Below are 24,803 nucleotides of genomic sequence, written 5' to 3'. Positions count from 1 at the left end.
AACTAAAAATAGGATTAAAACAGGGTTAGGTTAAAACAGGGTTGGTTTATATTACACAAATGAGGGTTAGGTCCTAGCCCGCAAATTAACATCCCTGGTCATCTTGCTACCATTCTAGTCCTCTCTGTTTCACCTAATTGAAGCTTAGGTGAAATTTTCACGTAACACATAACAAATTGTTCTGCCCTGGCTTGATTCTAATTCTGTAATTGAAGTTTGTTTGTTTACATCGCTATTTATTTTACCTATTTTGTGGCAATTTAGAAGCATGCATGTAGAACTTACGAAATTAGTGGTATATAACAGTTAAGTTGATAAAATTTGAGATTGTAGGAAGAGTTAAGAATCATCTTACAAATTTATTATGATGTCAATTGATCAAAAATCAATAGTTCTAGTTAAACTTACAATAAAGTTCAGAGACAAAGGAAGCGCAACCCCAAGAAACCGTGAATTCTAGGGGATTATTTTGTTACGTACTGCTAAGATTAGTAAGCACACATGCAATCGAGACGTCTCTTTTTAACTCTATTCCTAATTTTTTTTGGTCGTATAAGCACGCGTCGTCGGATGAATAAAAAACAAAACTTACCGATCCAAGGACTCGTAAGAAATAGCCTCCATCGCGTTTCTCAAGAAAATGACGGTGTGATATAGGACAAAGACAAAAACTACTATCTATTTAAGACGAGAGAGCACCACGTCATGTGGAGCCAACCGAGTTGGCTTTTTCTTCTTTTTTCTTGTGAATCTTACGTTAAAGTGACGTGGTTGTTCAGCAATCGTTTTACGGCTCACCTTCGGGATTTTAAAGAAGAGGAAATAAATATCAGAAGATTCGTTACATTATTCATTTTATAAAAGAAGCTTTATGTTTTAACATCTAGTTATCGCTATGTTTTATTTATGATTTGGTTTAATAACCTATAGATCTTTTTTCTGGACCAGTTAGGTTTATGACTACTACCTTTTTACAAAACCTAGGTTTATTGTATACTTCAAATCAAATGTAGTTTGTCAACTTTTAAAAACCGAGAATAAAGCAAATTTCAAAGTAGTTAAAAAGCAAAAAATATAAAATAAAAAAGTTTGTTAATTAATCACTAAGATCTGACAAATGTACAAAGAAATCATTAAAACACACATTTAATCACGCACCAAGTCATTGTCTTGACTCATCTCCACTTATAGTACAGCTGTTTCTTTTGTCTATTTTGTCTGCATGAACACTAAACCTAAAAAAAGAGGGAGATTTTGAACTTTTTGCCATTGAAGGACTCTTTACGAGTCCTGATTCTGAAAACATGGCGAAGGGCTCACTTCCTTCGTTATTCACACTTCAGGACTCACTTCCTCTCCTATATAAACCATCACACTTCCTTTCGCCGTCATCACCAACAAAACCCTAGCTTCGTCTCTCCTCCTCATCCTTTTGGCTTATTCATCTGAGTCTCCATGACGATTCTCATCGATCACCACTCTGATCACAATGGTTCGTCAATCTTTTTACCTCTCTAGTCTTGAAATGATCTGCTAATAATATCTTGCAATGAATATTTTGGATTAAATTTCAGCTTATATTCTTTTGTGGGTTTGCTTGGATTATGTTTTTAGAATTTGATTATTGGATTTGAGTTTATGAAGATGCAGGGGATAATACTGAAGAGAAGAATGTAACAGAGGAAGAAACAGAGTTGGTGTTAGATGGAGTTTTTGTGGCTCCTCACACCAACTCTTTTGGTCACACCTTCAGGTAATTTCTCTCTTGGAATATTTTTCATATTTTTATTATTACCTTGGTCCATATATTGCAAGATCGAAACTTCTTGTTGTCATATAAAAAAAGGGATTATGATGCTCAAAGTGAGAGGAGGAGAAGTGTGGAGGAGTTCTACAAAACCAATCATATTGGACAAACCGTTGACTTCGTTAGGAGGATGAGAGAGGAATACGGGAAGCTGAACCGAACCGAGATGAGCATTTGGGAATGCTGTGAGCTTCTCAATGAGTTTGTTGATGAGAGTGATCCTGACTTGGACGAGCCTCAGATCGAACATTTGCTTCAGACAGCTGAAGCCATCAGAAAAGATTACCCTGATGAAGACTGGCTCCATTTGACCGGTCTTATCCATGGTAAAATTCTATAACATATTAAAACCATTTGTTTTACCGTTTTGTAATGATTTTTTTTTTTGGTGTGTGTATGTGAACCAGATCTTGGGAAAGTTCTTCTCCACTCTTCATTTGGTGAGCTTCCTCAATGGGCTGTTGTTGGTGATACATATCCAGTGGGATGTGCTTTTGATGAGTCTATTGTTCACCACAAGGTATATATAAGAGATTCTCTTAATACACTAAAAAAACTTAAAACATTTAAAAACTGATTACATGTTTCTTGATGCAGTACTTCAAGGAGAATCCAGACTTCAACAACCCAAGTTACAACACCAAGTACGGGATATACACCGAAGGCTGTGGGCTTCACAACGTGTTCATGTCTTGGGGGCATGATGATTACATGTACCTGGTATAAGCAAACTACAATCTCAACACTTTTTTACGTTTGCATATAAGAATCTATGTTTGATGCAGTCGCTCTGTTTCACAGGTTGCCAAGGAGAACAAGACTACATTACCATCGGCTGGTCTTTTCATTATCAGATACCACTCGTTCTACGGTATATGGAATTTACTAGTGTCTGATATGCTCAAATCCACCGATAAATAAACGAGTCAAGATTATCTTATACATGTGTTGTGTGTGTGTGTGTTTTGATAGCGCTTCACAAGTCAGAAGCATACAAGCATTTGATGAACGAGGAAGACAGAGAGAACATGAAGTGGCTGAAAGTGTTTAACAAGTATGATCTTTACAGCAAAAGCAAAGTCCGTATAAACGTCGAGGAAGTGAAACCATACTATCTCTCCCTTATCAACAAGGTACGTATGTATGTTTCATATTTACAAATTTTGAAGCAAACCTGCGGGTAATAATAATCGGTGTTTATTGTTGGCAGTACTTTCCGGCAAAGTTAAAATGGTGAAACTCACAAGTAGGAGGAGGCTTTCTAATAAAGTTGGATGTGATGAGAATGTGACTCGAATATATGTAAACATAAAAGGCGGATCATGTGCCTTGATGAATAAATTAGAGTGTTGTTTCATCTGTGCTTAATTTTATTTCCCAGTGGTACATTTCGGTTGAAAGTCTAAAAAGTATTTCGTCACTTGTAATTTTAGAGAACTAAAACCAGAGGTCATCAAAACCTTAGCTCCCCCTCTAAAAAAATATGTTAATTACTCGCTTACCAAGTAATTTTTAGTCCCTTTTCAAAAAAAAAAAAGTAATTTTTTTGTCTAAAAATTAATTATATTACTAACTTATACTAAAGCAGAGGTTATCAAAACCTTAACCCCAACCTCTAAGAAAATAAAATTATGATAATTATTCCCCTACCAAGTGAAGGACCATGAGATCGTTCTTACTCTTGACTCTGATTTCAGGTTGGAAACCTCTTTTAGTCAATGTTCATATGTCCATTAATTTTTTTGTTTAAATTTTTTAATTATATTACTAATTTATACTCCAAAAAAATACTACTAATATTAAACTGTTGACTTAAAATAACGGAAAAAAAAGGAAATGACTTGTAATAAAATATTGGAATTTAGAACTAGTCAGCTAGACTAAAAAACAAAAGACAAATAGTAGTATAATTAAATTTAATATAGAGATTAAATATACATGTTGAATAAAAAAAAGAAAATAAATAGAGTCGCCGTTGTAATCTGATACAACATAGCGCCCCCCCCCCCTCAGTCTTTCCTTTTTCGTTTCTAGGGTTCTCTCTCCTCTCTCTCAATATATAATCTCCCTCTCTCTCTCTCTCTCTCCGAATCCAAAATACAGAGTTCCGCTGAAAGAGAGGGAAAATAAAATAAAAAACCGATCTTTGGCTGTTGGGTTTCTTTCTCTTCCACCTCCCATACATTCTCACCGGAATCACCGCCGGTGTTTGCGAGCGAGCATATGGAGGGACGCGCTGCAGAAGATGTGTTTAAGGACTTTAGGGGACGAAGAGCTGGTCTCATCAAAGCTCTCACTACTGGTTAATACTTCCCATCTCTCTCTTTCTTTCTTCGAATCTAAAGCTTGTTTCTTTCTCAAGCTTTGACCACCTTGTGACCGTTTGTTCTTGTTCCATTGGGTTTTCTTCATTCCTGAGCATAAAGTTAACACCTTTATTCTTCTTCGTGCCCTTTGTTTTATCGTTTGCTGGGATTTTGACTGATTCATGATTTCTTTTCTGTGGGTGCAGATGTACGCAAGTTTTACGATAAGTGTGACCCTGGTGAGTTTTATCCTCCTCACTCCGCTTTGATTCTTGTCTGCTTGATTTCACAAAGTTTTTATCTTTCAAGTAGTTTGAGGTTATGTGTCCCCTGTTTTTGATTTAGGGATTAGTTTGTGATGATGGTAAATTTATTTTTGCTTCATGTGTTTGTTCACTTGTCTCTTGTTTCTTTGTTTGTACATCTTTCATTATCTTCCTCTTCGGAGTAGTTTTGGTTTCATGATTTTTTTTTTTGAAGTGTTTGTGAGTTTCTCTGTGTGGTCTCCTTTTCTAAGGGTAATTCTGTTTTTTATTTTTTTAAAATGTGTGCAGCCAATGAAAACTTGTGTCTCTACGGGCTTCCAAATGGGTCGTGGGAGCTTAATCTTCCCGTCGACGAGGTCCCTCCTGAGCTTCCTGAACCAGCTCTTGGCATCAACTTCTCAAGGGACGGTATGCCAGAGGAAAACTGGGTCTCTTTGATTGCTGTTCACTCTGACTCTTGGCTCATCGCTGTTGCCTTCTACTTTGGTGCACGTTTCTCTTTTGATAAAAACGAGAGGTATAGCTTTCCTTTCTCTGCTCAGTGTTCTATGTTCTTGTACACATGTTTGTGACTGGTGGTCTTATATAACTAAATTTTGTTTCAGGATGAGGCTGTTCCGGATGATAAATGATCTCCCAACCATTTTCGAGGTTGTAACTGGCAACGCAAAGCAATCCAAGGATCAATCTGGTAACCACAACAGTAGCAGAAGCAAGTCTGGTGGTGTCAAGGTATAATAGACGCTTCTTTTTAAAATTCTCAGTCTTATCTATCTATCTCTGTTTTAATGTTCTCACCAATCTGAATCTCAGACTAAGGCTTCAAAGAGATCCCCGCCACCACCAACAAGAGAAGAAAGTGAGAGCGGAGATGATGATGGGGAGGAAGACGAGGGGCAAGGTGAGTTTTGTGGTGTCTGTGGAGAGAGCGATGATGGAGAAGAGGAGTTCTGGATATGGTGTGATACTTGTGAGAGATGGTTCCATGGAAAATGCGTCAAGATCACACCTGCAAGGGCTGAGCACATCAAACATTACAAATGCCCAAGTTGCTGCGGTGCCAACAAGAAACACAGAGCTTGAAAAAGACGATCATAAAGTTGCATTTGATTTGTGTAGTCTTTAATGTGATTGAAAAACAGCTTTACAGTTAGTAATGTCTCTTTTCTTCTTGTTGATCTTTACTGTTATTATCAAAATACTGTGACTAATTTTGTCTTGTGATTCTTATAAAAATTCCGTCTTTAAAGGAGTCTATAGTCAATTAGTTATATTTCTCTTCTTGGTATGAGACTTGACAATTTTGGCTCTTTATGCCTGTCTAAAATGGTTGACCTGATTGGCCTTCTTCTGCTTTATACGTTTACATTCTCGAAGGCGTATTTGTTTCACTAGTGTTACAATATTCGAGTTACTGTGTAGCCTTCAGATGGCTCAGCCTCAGGGTCATCAAGGGATACAGAGGAGAGCAGATAAACAACAACACAGGAAAGAGCAGATGCCTGGAGCGGAGTGTTACAAATGGCACGGCCTCGATATTATCAACAATGTAACATATTGAACGCATTTACACCCACCAAAAAAATAATATATATATATTGAACTCACTGGATATCCGGATTTTTGAAGGTATCTTTGATTTGCTTCGTATGTCACAGATATCTAATTTTTCGATTTGCTTCGCTTCGGAAAAATACGGATATTCGGAAAGACGAATATCCGGAAAATAAATAGATATTTGCGGATATTTACGAATACTTACGGATATCTCATATGTTTTGATTAATATAAATAATTTTAAAAATTTGATACAAATTTATTTTGTAAAATATTTTTTCGCATGATGTATATGATAAAAATTAAAAGAAGTAGTGAATCTACATATTTTGTAAAAAAATTTAAGCTTAGTTAACAATTATAATAACACAAAACTTAAGAAAAAATTATAATTATCATAAATGTGTTCTCTTCCTTTACGTAATACTTTTATATAAATAATAAAGTGAATATAATTTATCAAATCATATGTTAGAATAATAATTATATAATTTTATACTTTAAAAATTTTAAATATAATCAAGATATACATGTATTTATATATTGTCGGATCGGATCGGATATCCGCTTTCCAAAATTTAATATTTGTGATTTGCTTTGATTTTAACGGATATTGATTTTTAGTATTTGCTTTGACTCCAAAGTTTACAGATATCCAGAATTTTCGGATAAAATCGAAACGAATAACGAATCGAATCAAATTTAACGGATAAAATGTCCAGTCTTATTAACAACTCATGTAGTAGAGATAGAGAGAAAAAGCAAAATACTTTCTGGTCAAATTATATAATTAATCAAACACACCACTTTCGCCCATTAAAGAGACAACGACTAGTCTTTGTACACTATTACCAACAAACTCTGCATCTTCTTCCTCTTTTACTTTTCACCATTTTACCACACAAATACAAAATTCAGAAAGGTGAAAAAAGGAGACATTGGACCTCCAAGTTCCCTCAGCACCAACACGCTATCTCCTCCTCCTCCTTCTCCACCGCCGCCGCATCAATGGAACCCGTACAGCGTCAGCGTCCACGTGGCAGACCCCAAGGTTCGAAAAACAAACCGAAACCACCGGTTTTCCTCACCTTGGAGCCTCCCATGAGCCCTTACATCCTCCAAGTCCCTTCCGGAAACGACGTCGTCGCCTCCATCAACCGCTTCTGCCGCGAAAGATCCATCGGCCTCTGCCTCCTCAGCGGCTCCGGCTCCGTTGCTGACGTCACGCTGCGCCAGCCTTCCCCCGCACCTCCCGGCTCAACCATCACTTTCCACGGCAAGTTCGATCTCCTCTCCGTCTCCGCCGCTTTCCTCCCTCCTCCCGTCTCCAACTCCTTCGCCGTCTCGCTCGCCGGACCTCAGGGACAGATAATCGGCGGATTCGTCTCCGGTCCGCTCATCTCCGCCGGACCCGTCTTCGTCGTCGCCGCGAGTTTGAACAACCCTTCGTATTACCGGTTACCCGCGGAGGTGAAGCAAGAAAACTCCTCGGCTTCGGCGGAGGCGAAGGAAGGGAAGGGACAGTCGCCGCCGGTCTCTGGAGGAGGTGGAGAGTCTTGCCACATTGAGGGCTCTGATGTTGTCTGGACCCCCGCCGCCGGAGCTCCGCCGGAATACTAACCAATCTTTACCTTTAGAGTTTCTGCTTTTCATCATCAAGAATCAATTGTTTGCTTTTAATCTTTGTTCTTCATTCTCTCTGTCACTCTTTAAGTTCGACATGAGTTTATATGATTCGCATTGTCTTCTAGAGATAATTAGAATGTTTGTCCCCTAGTGATTGGTTGGTTTATTTAAAAAATTTCTTTAATCTTATCGCATTGTTTATTGGATGTCTGGGAGTTTGGCTGTATAGTTATGGTTTTATATGGACTTCCCCAGCAGAAGATATCCTTTGGGCTATGGTTAAGTGGTCTCATTATTACACGACAACATCTCTCGCAGATTAAACTAGTGGCCCAAAAGGTCTCATTAATTACTACTTGGAACATATCATATATCTTAAGAAGGGGGTTACAGCATTGCATTCTCAAAATATAAGCCATATATTATGCTAATGGTATCGTTAAAACCAACTTGATCGGGGCTCAGGCCTCAGACTTACACTGGTGTCTTGACAGCTTCCAGCGGCTCAGGACTATAAAAATATTCGAATGATTAAGAAACCCATAGGTGGATCGCTTTGCTTGAATGGATAGGATGATTATGTGTGGATAAGCAAAGAGATTAATTTTTTGGTAAAAAAGCTAGTGGATGCTGAGCTTTTATGAACATCATGAGGGAATAAAACATACTCATGTGTCAAAAGGTCTTTCTTTATTATTTCTCTTACTTACATGTGAAAAGTCACTCTCTTCTTTTAGTCATCTCACATACTCACTCACTGGTTCTTTTGTGTCTATAAAAGTCACCTCACTTTAACTTCATCAATCTTGCAAAGTTAGTTCGATAATAAACCTTTTTTCCAATGGATCCAAGACTTAAACAAGCAGCTGAATCTGGAAGCATCGATGAGCTGTATACTCTTATTGATGAGAATCCATACATACTTGAGAACATCGACGCAGTACCATTTGTGACCACTCCCCTCCACGTAGCTGCAGCTTCTGGGAACATACCATTCGCCAAGGAGATGCTGAATCTAAGCCCTCTTTTGCCAGAAAGCTCAACACAAAAGGGTATAGTCCGTTGCATCTTGCTGTCAACATGGATCAAAATGAGTTTGTCCGCAGGATGATCTGGCTTGACGGCGGTCTTGCCCGCGTTAAAGGGAGAAACGGCATCACACCGTTTCATTTACTAGCGCAAAAAGGAAACGCAGACCTTGTGGCGAGGTGCCTTCGTGGATCCCCTGAATGTATCCAAGATGAGAGCTAGCGTAGATCGCCAGAATGCTCTACATCTTGCTGTGAAACATGATAGGTTTGAAGTTCTCCAAGTCCTCACCGAATGGATCCAGAGAATGAGCCAAAGAGACGCTGACACCATTGAGAGTCGTGGATATTGACTACAACACTCCTTTGCACCTTGCAGCATCTAAGAATGATCGTCAGGCATGTTTTTCTTTTCTTTTTCTATATTTAAAACCAAAGTTCTAAAAATTGGTATAGACGGCAATTCGGTCCTGTCCGAAACAAATTTTCTTAGAATCTGATTTATACAATTCAAACTGATTGAAACTATTCTAAATCGGTTTAAATCGATCTAAATATATTAAATTAAGCAATAATCTTATTATAAATCTACAAATTTGTCTTATTTCTTTTATTTTGTACATCTAATGATGATAATTAATCACAATAATTTTATAATTAAACTTAAAAACTAATATATGTCATATAAATGTATAATAAATCAATAATTTGCTAACACTAATCCTCGAATAATCCGCCTAGTCGCTAGTACTCCATAGAACGCCTAGTTACTGCCTAGCGATTTTTAGAACATTGTTTTAAACTGTAAACAAAAGCAAGTTCGAGTGGGATTGGCTTCCCATCTATAAGTTTAAGTAATAATTGGAATGAGTGAACAATGTGAGATTATTCCTCCAAGAATCATTTTTTTATATATATGATGGATCCATTTGTGTAGCAGGCGGTTAGGCTGTTACTGGAATGTCGGTTGGTTAAGCGGAACGATGTAAATGGTGATGGTTTAACTTTCCTTGATATCTTAAGAAGAAACCAAGAACGGAGAGAGGAGGCAGGTGGAAGCCAGGGACCAGGAGAGGAGGAGGACCTGGATTTGGAACAAGTTGTTGTAAACACCGGGGTGTAAAGAAGCAGCTTCGGTGCCAAGATCAAAGGCACAGTATGAGATTTATAAATCACCACTCACTTTCTGGACTTTCTGCTCCACTTTCATGAGACGACTAAGGAGCAACACATCAGACGAAGCTCGTGCAGTGTTCTTGATTGTATGCACTTTGATAATAACAGCCACTTACCAGACTGCCCTCCAGCCTCCAGGAGGTGTACACCAACCCGAGGAGGATGCTAACGCAGGTTCCGTGGTGATGAAACAGACGTTCTTCATCCTTCTTTGGGTTTCTAACACCGTCGGCTTCTGCTACGCTATACTCTACACGTTCTGTCTCATGCCAATTGGTAGCATGTTTGCATGTTGGTTCTTTTGGATTGGGGGATCTCTGTGCATTTCTTATGCTCTAGCAATGGCAGTTATCTCACCCCACCCTTTAGTGTTTATCTCCATGACCTTCGCCTTCTTCCTGCTGTTTGCTCTCTATCTCTTGTCTAAAATTTTCTTTGATAATTGGCGGAAGCATCTGACTGTGGGTCTTGTGCCCCAATTGAGCTGGCGTGGGAAGGTTTGAAAAGGTAAAAACCCTCGAAACATATGCCATGTTCCTTGTTTATTTTTATTATTTTTAATTACAATTAACGTTTAGTAATAAATTGGCTTCTATATATTTTTTATATCTATATGCATGTAAGGTAAGGAATAATTTCATGCATGTGGAAATATTTCATCTTTTACGTTGTCAACTTGTTAATGGGTGAAAGTTCACTTTATTCACTGATTTTACGAATGAGCATAATTATTTGTATATGCTGCTACACAATGTTTGTGAGAAATGGTTCCATGCAAAATGCGTGAAGATCACACCTGCAAAAGCTGAGCAAATCAAACATTACAGATCCCCCTCGAGGCCGAGCTGAAGGAGCAACAACAAAAAGTTTGAAGGGTGTTATAATGACATTAGAGCCTGTATAGAAGAACCATACTGAGTTAATAAAGTACAACTTGAATATTTTAACATGCATGGAATCATTTACATATACCACATTTTATTATTGAACTACATATATCTGTAGTATGTAAAGCCAATTCATTACAAACTGAACAGTATTGCAAGTCACAAGGGACATGGCATATGTTTGAGTGTTGGGTCTTTTGCCTCTCAGAATCCTCTATTCTCCTGTAGTATGTAGTAAAAGCGACACACATGTTGTATCAAACTTTCCAAAACCAGCTCAATTTGGGATCAGGTGCTACCGTCTGATGCCTCTGCCATTGCCTTAGGAAAACTTCCATCAAAACATACAGAGGAAAAAGCAGGTACAAGGCAAAGCACGCGGTGAGAAACACTATAGGCTGTGGTGAGATTACAGCCATTGCTAACGCGTAAGAAACGCAAAGAGACGCTCCTATATAACAAAACCACAGCGTCAACAAACCTCTAGCTGGTAAGAGAGAATAGGTGTAGAATAAAGCGCAGCAGAAGCCAATGGTGTTGGAAACCCATAGGACGATGAAGAATGCCTGCTTCATCACTGCATGGCCCTCTGATTGGGTCACACCTCCTGGAGGCTGGAGGGAGGTCTGGTAAGTTGCTGTGATTAGCAAAGTGCATATAATTAAGAAGACTCCACGAGCTTCGTCTGATGTGTCGGAACTTATGCGCCTTGTATGAGTGGAGCAGTAAGCCCAAAACGTGATTGGTGATTTGAAGAAGTCGTATGTTTTTTTCATCAGTTTTGGCAGAGAAGCTGCTTCCATGCACCCGGTTTTTAGAGCAGCTTGTTCTAATTCTCCACCTTCATCAATTTGTCCATGTGTTCTTAAGATATCAAGGAATGTTAAACCATCACCATTTACTTCGTTCCGTTGAACCATTCGACATTCTAGTAAAAGTTTCACCATCTGCATAAAATGACCAATCAGTTTAGGGGTTGGACATCATTACTTGGTATTCGTACTTGATCCATACTCCTTAAAAAGTCAAGTATTGGCGTTGTCAAGACAAATAATAATTACTCCTTTATTTGCTAATTCTTATATGCTCTATTAAATACTTGTTACTTCCTGATAATACTTTTCTTATTTTTTACTTGTATTTAAGGTTGGACACAAATACTCATTACTCATCTTATACTTGTTACTTATTTCGTATCGGTCTTAATTTTGCAAATATCAAATAATGGAGCGGAGCAAATAACTTGCAAGGAATTCATTTTTGATCAAATACTCAGAGATAGCAAGTCTTCGTTTATAACAAGTAAATACAAGTTTAAATTGTTATTACTCATGCAATGCAAGTCAAGTATCTAAGTACACCTAAAATAGCTAGTAAGCGCCTCATGCCCAGCCCTACACAGCTTTGAAAATATTGTTAAATCTTTGGCTTTCTTTCTCTCTTCAAATTAGAATATAAAACATACCTGATGATCATTCTTATATGCTGCAAGGTGCAAAGGCGTGTTGCCGGTTAAATCCATCTTATTCAGAACAGAATACTCGATAGATCGAGCATTTTTCTGGCTCATTCTCTGGATCCATCCGGTTAGGACCTGCAGAACCTCAAATCTATCATTCATCACAGCTAGATGCAGAGCATTTTGGCCAGTCACGCTCGCATCTCGAATACATTCAGGAGAAGTCATGAGGCAGTCCACCACAAGATCGACGTTCCCTCTTAACACTAGGAGATGGAACAGCGTGATGCCTTCTCTTCCTTTAACACCAGCAAGACTGGGATCAATCCTGAGCAGCCAGGTGACGAGCTCTTGTTGATCCTTCTCCACAGCAAGGTGCAACGGACTGCACCCGTTTGTATTGAGTTTTTTCGCAAAAGACGGCTTGAGATTCAGCATCTCTACGGCGAACGCTATTTTTCCAGAAGCTGCAGCTATGTGAAGGGGAGTGTTCACGAATGGCATGGCGTCGATGTTCTCCAGTATGCACGGATTCTCATCGATCAAAGCATAAAGGTCACTGATGCTACCTGATTCAGCAGCCTGTTGAAGTCTTCGATCCATATAGAGCTTCTGGTACTCAAGTAAGAATACTACAGTAAAAGTATGAGGGTAGCAGAAGTAGGCAGAAGCTCTATCTTTTGTAAAAAAAAATTCTATCCTATTCTGGCTACCAGGAAGTTTCAAAGCAAAGAACCATTCAAACTTGTCGTTACAGATGGTTTATTTCCGTATGTACAGGAGGTGGGTCCTAAAGAGTTTCCTACCACACGCCATTTTATCAATATATGATATGCGGCATATACCCATCCATGTCAACAAGAGCTCTTGAATGACTTGTCCCATTATAGGCCTATGAAAAATAAACATGAATGTCCATCCACATGTTGATTCTCTACCCAATTGTTTGCTGGTTAGATTTGTGTATCAGAGTTGTCATGCTCTTAATCTTTGTCTCTCACTCTTTCAGTATGACTTATTAATATTATATGATTCACATTGTCTTCTAGAGATAGTCAGAATGTTTGTCCTTCATGATTGGTTGGTTTTTAAATTTCTATAACCCTTATTGCATTGTTTATTGGATGTCTAGTAGTTGGCTGTAGACATGTCAATTAGGGCAAGACATGTTAAACCATCACCATTTAATTTGTTTTCACGAACCGAACGGCATTCTAGTAACTCTGATCTCGGTGGAGTTTCTTTTGATCTTTTGCTGGATGCATCCGGTGAGGACTTGGACAACTTCAAATCTGTCATTCATCACAGCGAGGTGCAGAGCATTTTTGCAATTCACGCTCACATCTTGGATACATTCAGCAAGGATGGTGTTGAGAGTCGAAGCAAATATCAGTGAATATTTTTCACATGCATGAAATCATTTCCTTACAATTATATTAAACAACATGTACAGCATAACAAACATAAAATTCAATAAATTACAAAACTGAACATTATGGCAATTTAACGAAAAAACTAAACAAGGGGCATGGCATATGTTTTTTGACGGTTGCATTATTTACCTTCTCAGAATCAATCATCTCTTCTCCTGTAATAGAAGTGACACATGTTGTATCAAGCCTTCCAAAACCAGCTCAATCGGGGCATAGGGGACACATTCCGATACTGTCGTATGAAATTTTCGAGCAAGAAATAGAGAGCAATGAGCAGGAAGAAGGCGAAGGTCGCGGAGAGAAACACTAGAGGGTGCGGTGAGATTACTGCCATCGCTAGAGCATAAGAAATGCACAGAGATGTGCCAATCCAAAAGAACCAAAGTACAAACAAACTACCAAGTGGTATGAGACAAAAGGTGTAGAGTATAGCGCAGCCAAAGCCTAAGGCGTTGAAAAGCCAAATAAGGATGAAGAATGTCTGTTTCATCACCACGGAACCCGCATTCGCATCCCGGATTGATGTACACCTCCGGGAGGCTGGAGGGCAGTCAAGTGGCTGTTATTATCAAAGTGCATACAATCAGGAACACTCCACGAGCTTCGTCCGATGTGTCAGTCCTTAGGCATCTAACGAATGTGGAGCAATATGTCCAGAAAGTGAATGGTGATTTTAAAATGTCAAACCAAGTTTTTGCAACAATTTGTTCCAAATCCAAGTCCTCTCTTAAGTCTCCACCTGCGTCTCTCCGTCTTTGGCTTCTTAAGATATCAAGGAAAGTTAAATTTTCACCATTTACTTCATTTCGCTGAACCGACCGACATTGCAGTAACAGTCTCATCATCTGCATAAAATGGATAATCATATTAGGAAATTAAAGAATCATAATGCATAGGAATCTGATAGATTTTGGATATCTGTAAGTGTATAAACTCTCAACTCAATGTAACTGATCAATGAAAGAAGTACAAATCGAAATCGAATCTCTCAAAGTACAAATCTCTCAAAGAAATCCTCGATCTCAAGATCTCATCACGATCTTGAGCTCAGACTCATAGCGTCTAAGATCATACACCAATCAAGCATAAACTCTAAACAATAATCGACTCTCTTATTTTCAACTCTTCCCTCTAACCGCAAACCCTCTCTCCAAAATAGAGTGTTTGCTAACGCGCTTCGTTCTTTGAAGAACTCGAACCTTCTAACTCATCCAGAGATTCATTAACCACCTCCTTAGACTTCTTCCTGAAGTAAGACCGTTGATACTTATCAGAATCTTACATTGTTCACTCATCCATTGTTTTTTTCCATTGTTACTTAAGTTTGAGATGGAAGCCCATCCGCTTCACATGGTAGAACTTGTTTTTATATATAATTTTAAATAAGAACTGAAGAAGAAAAGAAAAACATGCCTGACGATCATTCTTAGATGCTGCAAGGTGCAAAGGCGTGTTGTAGTCAATATCAGCTCTATTCAAAACACGATACTCAATGGTGTCAGCGTCTCTTTGGCTCATTCTCTGGAACCATCCGACGAGGACTAGGAGCACTTCAAATCTATCATGTATCACAGCAAGATGCAGAGCATTCTGGACATCTAAAAGATCGTCTTGGATACATTCAGGGGATCCACGAAGGCACCTCGCCACAAGATCTGCATTTCCTTTTTGCGCTAGTAAATGAAACGGTGTGATGCCGTTTCTCCCTTTAACGCGGGCAAGATGGCCATCAAGGCAGATCATCCTGCGGACAAAATCATCTTGATCCATGTTGACAGCAAGATGCAACGGACTATACCCTTTTGTGTTGAGCTTTCTGGCAAAAGAGGGCTTGAGATTCAGCATCTCCTTGGCGAATGGTATGTTCCCAGAAGCTGCAGCTACGTGGAGGGGAGTGGTCACAAATGGTACTGCGTCAATGTTCTCAAGTATGTATGGATTCTCATCAATAAGGGTATACCGCTCATCGATGCTTCCAGATTCAGCTGCTTGTTCAAGTCTTGGATCCATGGAAAGAAAAGTTTTAGGTTTATGATAGAACTCTGCAAGAATGATGATGTTGAGTATGTAAGGAATATTTCCTTTCCCTATTATATGGTCTTATATTATCCATTTTCTATTGGAATATTGTTATTCTTTAATATGTTTGGTGACCAATGAAATTGGAAATAAAAGAGTAATTCCTAATTTATCTCTACATTGATGGACGGTTGAGATTAATCTAAAGGAAACCTTAAAGAGGAATTAGGTCATCTCTCCACCTATAGATACATATCTTTAGACCATCATAAAGATATCCTAAAAGCAACAACTAACGTTATAGACGAGGCGAGAGAAACCTAAGAGTTCCTAAGAAGAGATTGAGCTGTTCATCTTCCATTCAGGATTCAATCCATTCAGGATCAGACAAAATGAATCCAGGTAACTCTATAAACATTCATATGATTCTATTATGTGATTAACCTAGATGTTTAAAGATCTTAGGTTCATGTAAATTTAACTTACATGTGGTATGGTTATGAACATCTGTTTAATCCATTAAGAATAATAGATCGATGAGCTAGATAACTGAAACTGATAGATCTGAGTATTGTGATTTCTAGATCTGATTAAGGGTTTAATTTTCGTATGTGTGCAAAGTTAGTGCGATCTGAGAAAATGAGGTATGTTTGATTAAATCGTGCGAACTCTGTACATCTGAAATAATTATTTTTCTGTTTAAGAGAATCGTGCATAGTTTGTGCATCTAGGGATTATAATTATCTTTTTAAAAGAATCATGCATAGTTTGTGCATACCCGAATTATAATTTTCGCAGTACAGAATCCGTGCAAGAACGGTGCTCTGCGAATTAGGATTTTTTTTTTTTCGCAAACCCTTTTCCGTGCAAATTTCGGGATTATGTAAATTAGAGTTTCCAAAGACCTATCCTGTAATGATTCGTGAAGTTTTTGTGCAAAATTGATAATAATAATTGGTCTGTGCATAATTAGTACAGCGTGTTTTGTATATACTGCAGAATCGTTTTGCATAGAATTCGTACAAAACTGATTTTGCACTTAAAGTTATAAACTTTTCTATTCATAATCCGTATAGAAATAATTTATATACATATAAAACACAATTAGTACAAAACATTATTTCACATAAAGTGCTTATTAGGGTTTAGATATCACCACAATGACTTTACCTTAATAGGTGCAACTAAAAATCATTATTTAAACCAAGTTTTTGATCTTTCTTATGAATTATTTAGTTACCCACAGGTAGACTAGCTATAATCATGAGAATTCATTAATTACTTAAGAGCGTATGTATTGTGTAAACTAAAGACATCCACAAATGATTTGGTTTGAGCAGTAGCGGCCCTGACAGGAAGCATAACAAGCAAAAGCTTCCAGCCCACTAAAAAAAATCAGCCTCTTTTTAGAAACAAATCATTGGTATACATATGTTACTTTAGCTACACGTATATAGAATAGGCCACGTTTTTGAAAAATTGCTTGTGGTTATTGCCATGTTAGGACCGGCACTGGGTTTGAGTAATTCAATTCATCACTCAATAATGGAATGATTGTTATCGTGAAAGCTAAGGATATCCACAAATAACTTAGTTTGAATAATTCGGTACACCATTCAATAAAGTTCCATGAATCTGTGACCTTATATGAGATTATGTGATTCCCACAGAAACATTATAATTTCTTGTCATATACATTCAATTTTTTCGTGTTGATTAAGTTATGAAGCCTAATTAATACTTGTTCTATCTCTAAAATGCAGCAACTTCTTCCGCTAGTTTGTCATCTATGGTCTCTTCTGTCCCCATCCTCATTGGAACCAACTTCTCCGAATGGAAAAAGAAAGTTGAGTTCACATTAGGTGTACTAGATTTGGACTTGGCACTTCGTGAAGAAGAGCCTAGCCAACTCACTAATGATAGTACTGACTACTGAGGAAGAAAAGGCTTTCCATAAAGCGTGGGAGAAAGCTAACAGATTGAGCATCATGTTCTTAAGGATGACAATAGCTAGCAACATCAAAACTTCCCTTCCAGTTGCAGAGAAAGCTAAGGCTTATCTAGCGGCTATAGAAGAACGGTTTAAGACTGCAGACAAATCCCTTGCTGGGAAACTTATGGTAGATCTTACAACCATGAAACATGATGGCACAAGGTCTATGCATGAACATTGCATTGAAATGACCAATCTTGCGGCTAAGCTAAAGGGTTTAGGAATGAGTGTTGGTGATTCATTTTTTGTCCAGTTTATCTTAAACTCTTTACCTCCTCAGTATGGACCCTTCCAAATCAATTACAACGTCATTGTTGAAAAGTGGACGTCGATTGAATTGGCTAACAAACTGGTCCAAGAGGAATCAAGGCTTGGTCGTGAAGGTATTAAGGTTGCCCACTATGTCCAAGGAGCTGGACCTAAAGCTGGGAAAAGACATCAACCAAGTCATAAAAGAGCACCTCCCATGATGAATGATTCTAATCAAGTCAATGAGAAGAAGGCAAGAAAAGATGACCAATGCAACTTTTGCAAAATGTTTGGACACTTTCAGAAAGATTGCCCTAAAAGAAAAGAAGGGTTTGAAAAGAAAGGTAATCCTATGGGTTCAGTAAGCTTTTTCGAATCTAACTTTGCTCATGTTTCTTCTGATACTTGGTGGATTGATAGTGGTGCTAATGTACATGTAACTAATTCCTTGCAGGGATTTCTTACAACCCAGACCATAAATCCAAGTGAAAACTATATACTTATGGGGAATCGAGACAAAGCGCCAGTTGAAGCTATTGGCACTTATCGTCTCATTTTAGATAGTGGATTTTGTTTGGATTTATTTCAGACTCTTTATGTTCCATCTATTTCCCGTAATTTAGTTTCAGTAAGCAAACTTGATTTGGCTGGTTTTAAGTCTTCTCAAGGAGATGGTTGTTTCAATTTATTTCTGAACTCTAATAAAATTGGTTCTGGAATATTAGTTAATAGTCTTTACAAATTAAATTTGTCTGATCAAAATTATGAAACACATTTCACCCTGCAAGATAAACGTAAAACTAAAGCATGTGCGAATGATTCATATTTCTTGTGGCATAAAAGACTAGGACACATTTCTAGTGAAAGAATCAAAATATTGGTAAAAGATGGAGTCGTACCGTATCTTGATTTTACCAACGGTAAAGAGTGTGTAGATTGCATTAAGGGTAAGCAAACTAAACACACTAAAAGAGGAGCCACAAGAAGTACACAGCTTCTTGAAATCATACATACAGATATTTGTGGACCTTTTGACGTTCCAAATTTTGGAGGTGAAAAGTACTTCATTACTTTTATCGATGATTATTCACGTTATTGTTATCTCTATCTATTGCATGCAAAGTCTCAATCTGTGGATGTTGTACAAGTATTCATTACTAAAGTTGAGAGACAATCAGATAGAAAGGTGAAAATCATTAGGTCAGATAGAGGTGGTGAACTTTATGGCAGATACGATGAAACAGGACAACATCCTGGACCATTTGCCAAACTCCTCCAGAAATTAGGAATCGTTGCTCAATACACAACGCCTGGTTCTCCATGGCAGAATGGTGTAGCTAAAAGGCGTAATTGTACTTATATGGGAATGGTTAGATCCATGATGAGTCATGCTAATTTACCTATATCCTTGTGGATGGATACATTACGAACTGCAGTCTATATCTTGAACCGAGTTCCTAGCAAGGCAGTTCCAAAGACTCCTTTTGAACTGTGGAAAGGCTGGAAACCTAGTCTGTCACACCTCCAAGTTTGGGGATGTCCAGCTGAAGCAAGAATATACAATCCACATGAAAAGAAATTAGATTTCAGAACGGTCAGTGGTTTCTTTATTGGTTACCCTGAGAAGTCTAAAGGATATATATTTTACTGTCCAACCCATACTACGAGAATAGTAGAAACCGGTAATGCCAGATTTTATGAGAATGGTGAGATTAGTGGGAGTGATAAAATTCAAGATGTGATTATTCAAGAAATTAGGGTAAATATCCCTTTACCCTTAGTTCCGAATGTTGGGAATCCTCCTGTTGTAGAACCGTTGCACAACGAGGAAAACCAGTTGAATGATCCACCACTCCTTAATGAAAATATCGCCAATAATGAACATGAAGCACACGAGGAACCAACATTAAGAAGATCAACTCGTGAGAGAAGATCAACTATTTCTGATGACTATGTGCTTTATAAAATAGAATCTAGAGAATGGGATTTAAAAGATCCGGTTTCTTATTCACAAGCCATGAAAGATGTTAATTCTGATCAATGGATCGAGGCAAGTAAAGATGAAATAGACTCAATGGTTAAGAATGAAGTTTGGGATGTTGTTCCATTGCCTGAAGGACACAAAGCAATTGAGTGCAAATGGATCTATAAATCCAAGCTCGATTGTCATGGCAATGTTAAATGACGTAGATCCAGACTTGTAGCCAAAGGGTATAATCAGAAAGAAGGCATTGATTATGGTGAGAATTTTTCACCTGTGTCTAGAAAAGACTCTCAGAATTATAATGGCATATGTAGCTGAATATGATCTTGAGTTACATCAAATGGACGTGAAAACCGTCTTTCTTAATGGAGACTTAGAAGAAGAAGTCTATATGCGTCAACCTGAAGGCTTCATAATCGAAGGTCAGGAAGATATGGTCTGCAAATTGAAGAAATCAATATATGGACTGAAAAAATCTTCGTGGCAATGGTACTTAAAGTTTGATGAAACCATTACGAAATTCGGTTTCAAAGAAAACATTGTGGATCCATGTATATACCTCAAGATCAGTGGGAGTAAGTTCATATTTTTGGTTCTGTATGTTGATGACATATTATTAGCCAGCAGTGATCTTGTTTTATTACATGAGACTAAGAGTTATCTCTCTGAGAACTTTAAAATGAAAGATATGGGTGAGGCATCCTATGTGATAGGAATTGAGATATTCCGTGACAGATCACTAGGAATTTTGGGATTGTCTCAGAAAGCATATATTGATAAAGTTCTTGAGAGATTCGTCATGATGACATGTTCTTCGAGCATTGTTCCTATGCATAAAGGTGACACGCTTAATCTTAACCAATGTCCGCAGAATGAAATGGAACGTAATGAAATGCAAAAATACCCTTATGCATCTCTTGTGGGAAGTTTGATGTATGCACAAGTTTGTACCAGACCTGATATTAGCCACGCAGTTGGCATGCTGGGTAGATTTCAGAGTAACCCAGGACTCGCTCATTGGCAAGCTGCAAAAAAAGTTTTGAGATACTTAAAGGGAACAAGAAACTACATGTTGACATATCGAAAATCAACACATCTACAGATGGTTGGATTTTCGGACTCAGATTTTGGCGGATGCAAAGACTCTAGACACTGTAATCTCGGCTATGTGTATCTCCTTGGTGGAGGTGCCATCTCATGGAAAAGCCAGAAGTCAGAGTTGATATACACATCCACTATGGAAGCTGAGTATGTTGCATGTTATGAGGCTTCTATTCAAGGAACATGGTTGCGGAATTTTGTGTCAGAGTTTGGGGCTTTGAGTTTTGTTGACAAGCCTCTCACTTTTTACTGTGACAATCAAGCTGCAATCTTCTTCGCTAAGCATGATAGGATATCTAAGGGAGCCAAGTATATGGACCTCAAATATCTATCACTGAAGATGTCAAAAGAGAAAAGTTTGTCATTGAACATATAGGCACTGAACTTATGGTTGCAGACATATTTACAAAAGCTTTACCTCCAAAGACTTTCATGAAGCATGCTGAAAGTATGGGTCTTGAGGATAGCGCCTAATGTTGTTTGTTTACGATTAGCCTATGTATGACAATTATTTGAGCTCTTTTATGACTTTTACATCTTTTATATATTTTGTTTCCAATGTGCACACACATTATTGTTGGTTGGATTTATGATAACAGAATGAGTCTCTCGTTGAAGACATTAAAGGGACCATTACGATACTCCTACTTATGTTTATGGTCTAACTATGAAGGTGGTCAATGCGGTAGTACATGGAAGGGATCATGTTGCAGAATGATGTGCGACCGCCATGACCCTCATTGATTACTAGATTAGTCAAGACACTTATGATGACCAAATGAAAAAAATAAAGTTATAGCATATTATGTCGACCTTATGATTCCATAAAGAAAACATTAGTGGATCTCACTAACGACCAAGTCGGAGACTGTAAGGAATATTTATTTTCCCTATTATATGGTCTTATAGTTGTTTTCTATTGGAATATTGCTATTCCTTAATATATTTGGTGACCAATGAAATTGGAAATAAATGAGTAATTCCTAATTTATCTCTACCTTGATAGACGGTTGAGATTAATCTAAAGGAAACCCTAAAGAGGAATTAGGTAATCTCTCCACCTATAAATACATATCTTTAGATCATCATAAAGATATCCTAAAATCAACAACTAACGTTATAGGCGAGGCGAGAGAAACCTACGAGTTCCTAAGAAGAGATTGAGTTGTTCATCTTCCATTCAGGATTCAATCCATTCAGGAAGATCTCTCAGGCAAAATGAATCCATGTAACTCTATAAACATTCATATGATTCTATTATGTGATTAACCTAGATGTTTAAAGATCTTAGGGTTCATGTAAATTTAACTTACAGAGTAAAGGAAGGGAATTTTATTTTCTGTCGTGGCCTAGTTACCTACAATTCAGATTTATATGCGTAGTTATCCTCAAAAGACCAGGCCGAAATCATGCCGGCCTGGTCTTTTGAGGATAACTACGCATTCTCGGAGCTAGGGAAAATCTGGTTTTTGTGGCACCCCTCAGTGAAGGTGGTCGTCATTGGAAAGAGTCTCCAAATGATATCATGTCAGGTTACCGTTCCGGATTCTCTTTCTATGTTTTTGGTATCGATTGTCTACGCCTCAAACTGTCATGTGGAAAGGACTGAGCTATGGTCTGAAATAGTGTCTCAAGCGGAAGATCACGCTGCTTTAAGTCTGCCGTGGATCGTTTTAGGCGATTTCAACCAAGTATCCTCTCCTAGTGAACATTCTGCGCCTCCTTCCCTTAATGTTGATGCTCATTCTCGTGTGTTTAATGACTGCTTATTGGATTCCGGCCTTACTGACCTGAACTATAGAGGCAACATGTTCACTTGGTGGAATAAACAAAAGAGCGCCCCTGTTGCTAAGAAGCTAGATAGAATCCTCGTCAATGATAGCTGGAATGATCTGTTTCCTAACTCGGTGGCTTTCTTCGACTCACCTGATTTTTCAGATCATGCCAGTATGAAAGTGGTTCTGAATTCGCAGCTGGTATATAAGAAGAGGCCTTTCAAGTTCTTCAACTTCATTCTGCAGAATACTTCTTTCCTCTCAATGGTTACTCTTCAGTGGCTTACCTATCATGTTTTTGGCTCAGCTATGTTCAGAGTGTCAAGGAAACTTATGCTGCTAAAAAAAGATATAAGAGAGTTCAGTAAAGAGAATTATTCTGGTATTGAAAAACGCACCCGTGAAGCTCATGAAACCCTTTGCTCAGCTCAGAATCAAATGCTTCACTGCCCTAACACAGCCAACGCGGAAGCTGAGCTTGAAGCTATGCAGAAATGGGTTACTCTATCTCAAGCTGAGGAGTCTTTCTTCCTCCAACGATCGAGAGTTCAATGGATGGGACTAGGGGACAGCGGCACTCGTTTTTTTCATAAAATGGTGGAAATCAGAAGGGCTTCAAATCATATCCACTTTCTCACAGATGATTCTGGAGTTCGCTACGAATCGCAAGACGGGATTGAGCATCATTGTATCAGCTATTTTAAGGATCTCCTAGGCAAGCCTATTGACCCGCCTTTGTTTATTCAATCGGACCTGGATCTTCTTTACGACTTTCACTGCTCAGCTGATGTCTCAGAGAAGTTCACGATGCGGTTCACTCCTGCGGAAATTAAGGATGCTTTTTTCTCACTTCCAAAGAACAAGACGTGTGGTCCAGATGGCTTTTCTCCTGAGTTCTTCATGAGCTGTTGGTCTGTGGTGGGTCCTGAAATTACAGAAGCAGTATTGGAGTTCTTTTCTTCAGGCTCTCTCCTGAAACAGTGGAATACTACCTCTCTGGTTCTCATTCCCAAGATTACCAATGCTTCGAGGACTACCGACTTTAGACCAATCTCTTGCCTCAACACTATGTATAAGGTCATTTCTAAACTATTGGCAGGAAGATTAAAGACTATCCTTCCTAGTGTTATCTCTAATGCTCAATCTGCATTCCTTCCCGGAAGATTGCTGGCAGAAAACGTCCTTCTCGCTACGGACTTGGTAAAAGGCTACAACTCCCAAGTCCCTGAACATAGAGCAATGCTCAAAGTGGACATTCGGAAAGCTTTCGACACAGTTAGATGGGATTTCATTATTGCAGCGCTTCGCGCCTTATCTATCCCGGAGAAATTTGTTATGTGGATTAATGAATGTATCACAACCCCGTCTTTCTCTGTTTCAGTTAACGGCGTTTCTGGAGGATTTTTTACGAGCACCAGGGGAGTGAGACAGGGTGATCCCCTCTCTCCATATCTCTTTGTTCTAGCTATGGAAGCTCTGTCCCGGCTACTACGCTCTAGATTCCAAGCGGGTTGGATCTCCTACCACCCTAAAACGGCAGAGCTTCAGATATCTCATCTCATGTTTGCTGATGATGTTATGATATTTTTTGATGGGAGCTGCAACTCCCTTCAAGGCATCTCCGAATGTCTAAACGACTTTGCAAGTTGGTCAGGTCTTGAAATGAATAAAGAAAAAACGAAGTTATTCACTGCTGGTTTGAACCATCAGGACACCACTGCCATCTTGAGGTTTGGATTCTCGGCTGGTTCTCTCCCTATCAGGTATCTCGGCCTCCCCCTCATGTCCAGGAAATTAAAAATATCAGAGTATGCTACCCTTGTTGCCAAGATCTCTGCTAGGTTCAAAATGTGGGCTACTAGAACCCTCTCTTTTGCTGGCCGGCTACAGCTTCTCTCCACTGTTATTGCGGGAACTGTAAACTTCTGGATCTCCTGTTTTATCCTACCTAAAGGTTGTATCAAGCAAATTGAATCGCTTTGCATTAGATTTCTATGGTCTGGGAATATAGAGATATGTAAATCTGCAAAGGTAGCTTGGTCTACTGTTTGTCTGCCCAAGGATGAAGGTGGTCTAGGTCTCCGAAACTTTATGGTTTGGAATCAGGTTCTGTGCCTCCGGTTCATCTGGCTCCTTT

General features: G+C 38.5%; 4 protein-coding genes and 2 pseudogenes across 5 annotated transcripts; 4 read left to right on the top strand and 2 right to left on the bottom strand.

The window, feature by feature from the left end:
- Positions 1-1,220: 1,220 nt before the first annotated feature.
- Positions 1,221-3,192, top strand: LOC106359353 (inositol oxygenase 1). 2 transcript variants are annotated; one of them, XM_048758072.1, is made up of 8 exons: positions 1,221-1,492; positions 1,651-1,753; positions 1,847-2,133; positions 2,215-2,327; positions 2,405-2,527; positions 2,609-2,678; positions 2,780-2,940; positions 3,018-3,192. In XM_048758072.1, the coding sequence occupies exons 1-8, from the start codon at positions 1,456-1,458 to the stop codon at positions 3,042-3,044; spliced, it is 921 nt and encodes a 306-aa protein (XP_048614029.1). In that variant the 5' UTR covers positions 1,221-1,455; the 3' UTR covers positions 3,045-3,192. The 2 variants fall into 2 exon arrangements, with proteins under 2 accessions (XP_048614029.1, XP_048614028.1); XM_048758071.1 differs by having other exon boundaries at positions 1,645-1,753.
- Positions 3,193-3,801: 609 nt separating this feature from the next.
- LOC106346594 (PHD finger protein ALFIN-LIKE 7) lies at positions 3,802-5,634 on the top strand. Its single transcript, XM_048758074.1, has 5 exons — positions 3,802-4,109; positions 4,320-4,352; positions 4,668-4,896; positions 4,985-5,111; positions 5,193-5,634. Exons 1-5 carry the CDS (start codon positions 4,031-4,033, stop codon positions 5,460-5,462), a joined length of 738 nt encoding a protein of 245 aa, XP_048614031.1. The 5' UTR covers positions 3,802-4,030; the 3' UTR covers positions 5,463-5,634.
- A 1,072-nt stretch (positions 5,635-6,706) lies between these two features.
- Positions 6,707-7,772, top strand: LOC125587484 (AT-hook motif nuclear-localized protein 28-like). The gene has a single exon (XM_048758075.1). The coding sequence runs from the start codon at positions 6,945-6,947 to the stop codon at positions 7,554-7,556; it is 612 nt and encodes a 203-aa protein (XP_048614032.1). The 5' UTR covers positions 6,707-6,944; the 3' UTR covers positions 7,557-7,772.
- A 234-nt stretch (positions 7,773-8,006) lies between these two features.
- LOC106437137 lies at positions 8,007-10,472 on the top strand (annotated as a pseudogene).
- A 197-nt stretch (positions 10,473-10,669) lies between these two features.
- LOC106437138 (ankyrin repeat-containing protein BDA1-like) lies at positions 10,670-12,865 on the bottom strand. The gene is made up of 2 exons (XM_013878064.3): positions 12,119-12,865; positions 10,670-11,600 (listed from the first exon to the last, which is right to left on the bottom strand). The coding sequence occupies exons 1-2, from the start codon at positions 12,713-12,715 to the stop codon at positions 10,911-10,913; spliced, it is 1,287 nt and encodes a 428-aa protein (XP_013733518.2). The 5' UTR covers positions 12,716-12,865; the 3' UTR covers positions 10,670-10,910.
- A 655-nt stretch (positions 12,866-13,520) lies between these two features.
- Positions 13,521-16,172, bottom strand: LOC125587485 (annotated as a pseudogene).
- Between the last annotated feature and the right edge of the window lie 8,631 nt (positions 16,173-24,803).

The sequence above is a fragment of the Brassica napus genome, chromosome C5 (assembly GCF_020379485.1).
Source record: "Brassica napus cultivar Da-Ae chromosome C5, Da-Ae, whole genome shotgun sequence".
Lineage (NCBI taxonomy): Eukaryota > Viridiplantae > Streptophyta > Magnoliopsida > Brassicales > Brassicaceae > Brassica > Brassica napus.
This window is presented reverse-complemented; position numbering and strand designations above follow the sequence as displayed.

What these genes read in the sequence shown, in the direction of transcription:
- LOC106359353 (XM_048758071.1), top strand. Translation starts at nt 1,456, where the DNA reads ATGACGATTCTCATCGATCACCACTCTGATCACAATG. An exon ending in TCTTTTGGTCACACCTTCAG is followed by an intron (nt 1,754 to 1,846) that starts GTAATTTCTCTC and finishes ATATAAAAAAAG; the next exon opens with GGATTATGATGCTCAAAGTG. An exon ending in CAGATACCACTCGTTCTACG is followed by an intron (nt 2,679 to 2,779) that starts GTATATGGAATT and finishes GTGTTTTGATAG; the next exon opens with CGCTTCACAAGTCAGAAGCA.
- LOC106346594 (XM_048758074.1), top strand. Translation starts at nt 4,031, where the DNA reads ATGGAGGGACGCGCTGCAGAAGATGTGTTTAAGGACTTTAGGGGACGA. An exon ending in TCTTTTGATAAAAACGAGAG is followed by an intron (nt 4,897 to 4,984) that starts GTATAGCTTTCC and finishes ATTTTGTTTCAG; the next exon opens with GATGAGGCTGTTCCGGATGA. An exon ending in GCAAGTCTGGTGGTGTCAAG is followed by an intron (nt 5,112 to 5,192) that starts GTATAATAGACG and finishes TCTGAATCTCAG; the next exon opens with ACTAAGGCTTCAAAGAGATC.
- LOC125587484 (XM_048758075.1), top strand. Translation starts at nt 6,945, where the DNA reads ATGGAACCCGTACAGCGTCAGCGTCCACGTGGCAGACCCCAAGGTTCG.
- LOC106437138 (XM_013878064.3), bottom strand. Translation starts at nt 12,715, where the DNA reads ATGGATCGAAGACTTCAACAGGCTGCTGAATCAGGTAGCATCAGTGAC. An exon ending in CATATAAGAATGATCATCAG is followed by an intron (nt 11,601 to 12,118) that starts GTATGTTTTATA and finishes CATTTTATGCAG; the next exon opens with ATGGTGAAACTTTTACTAGA.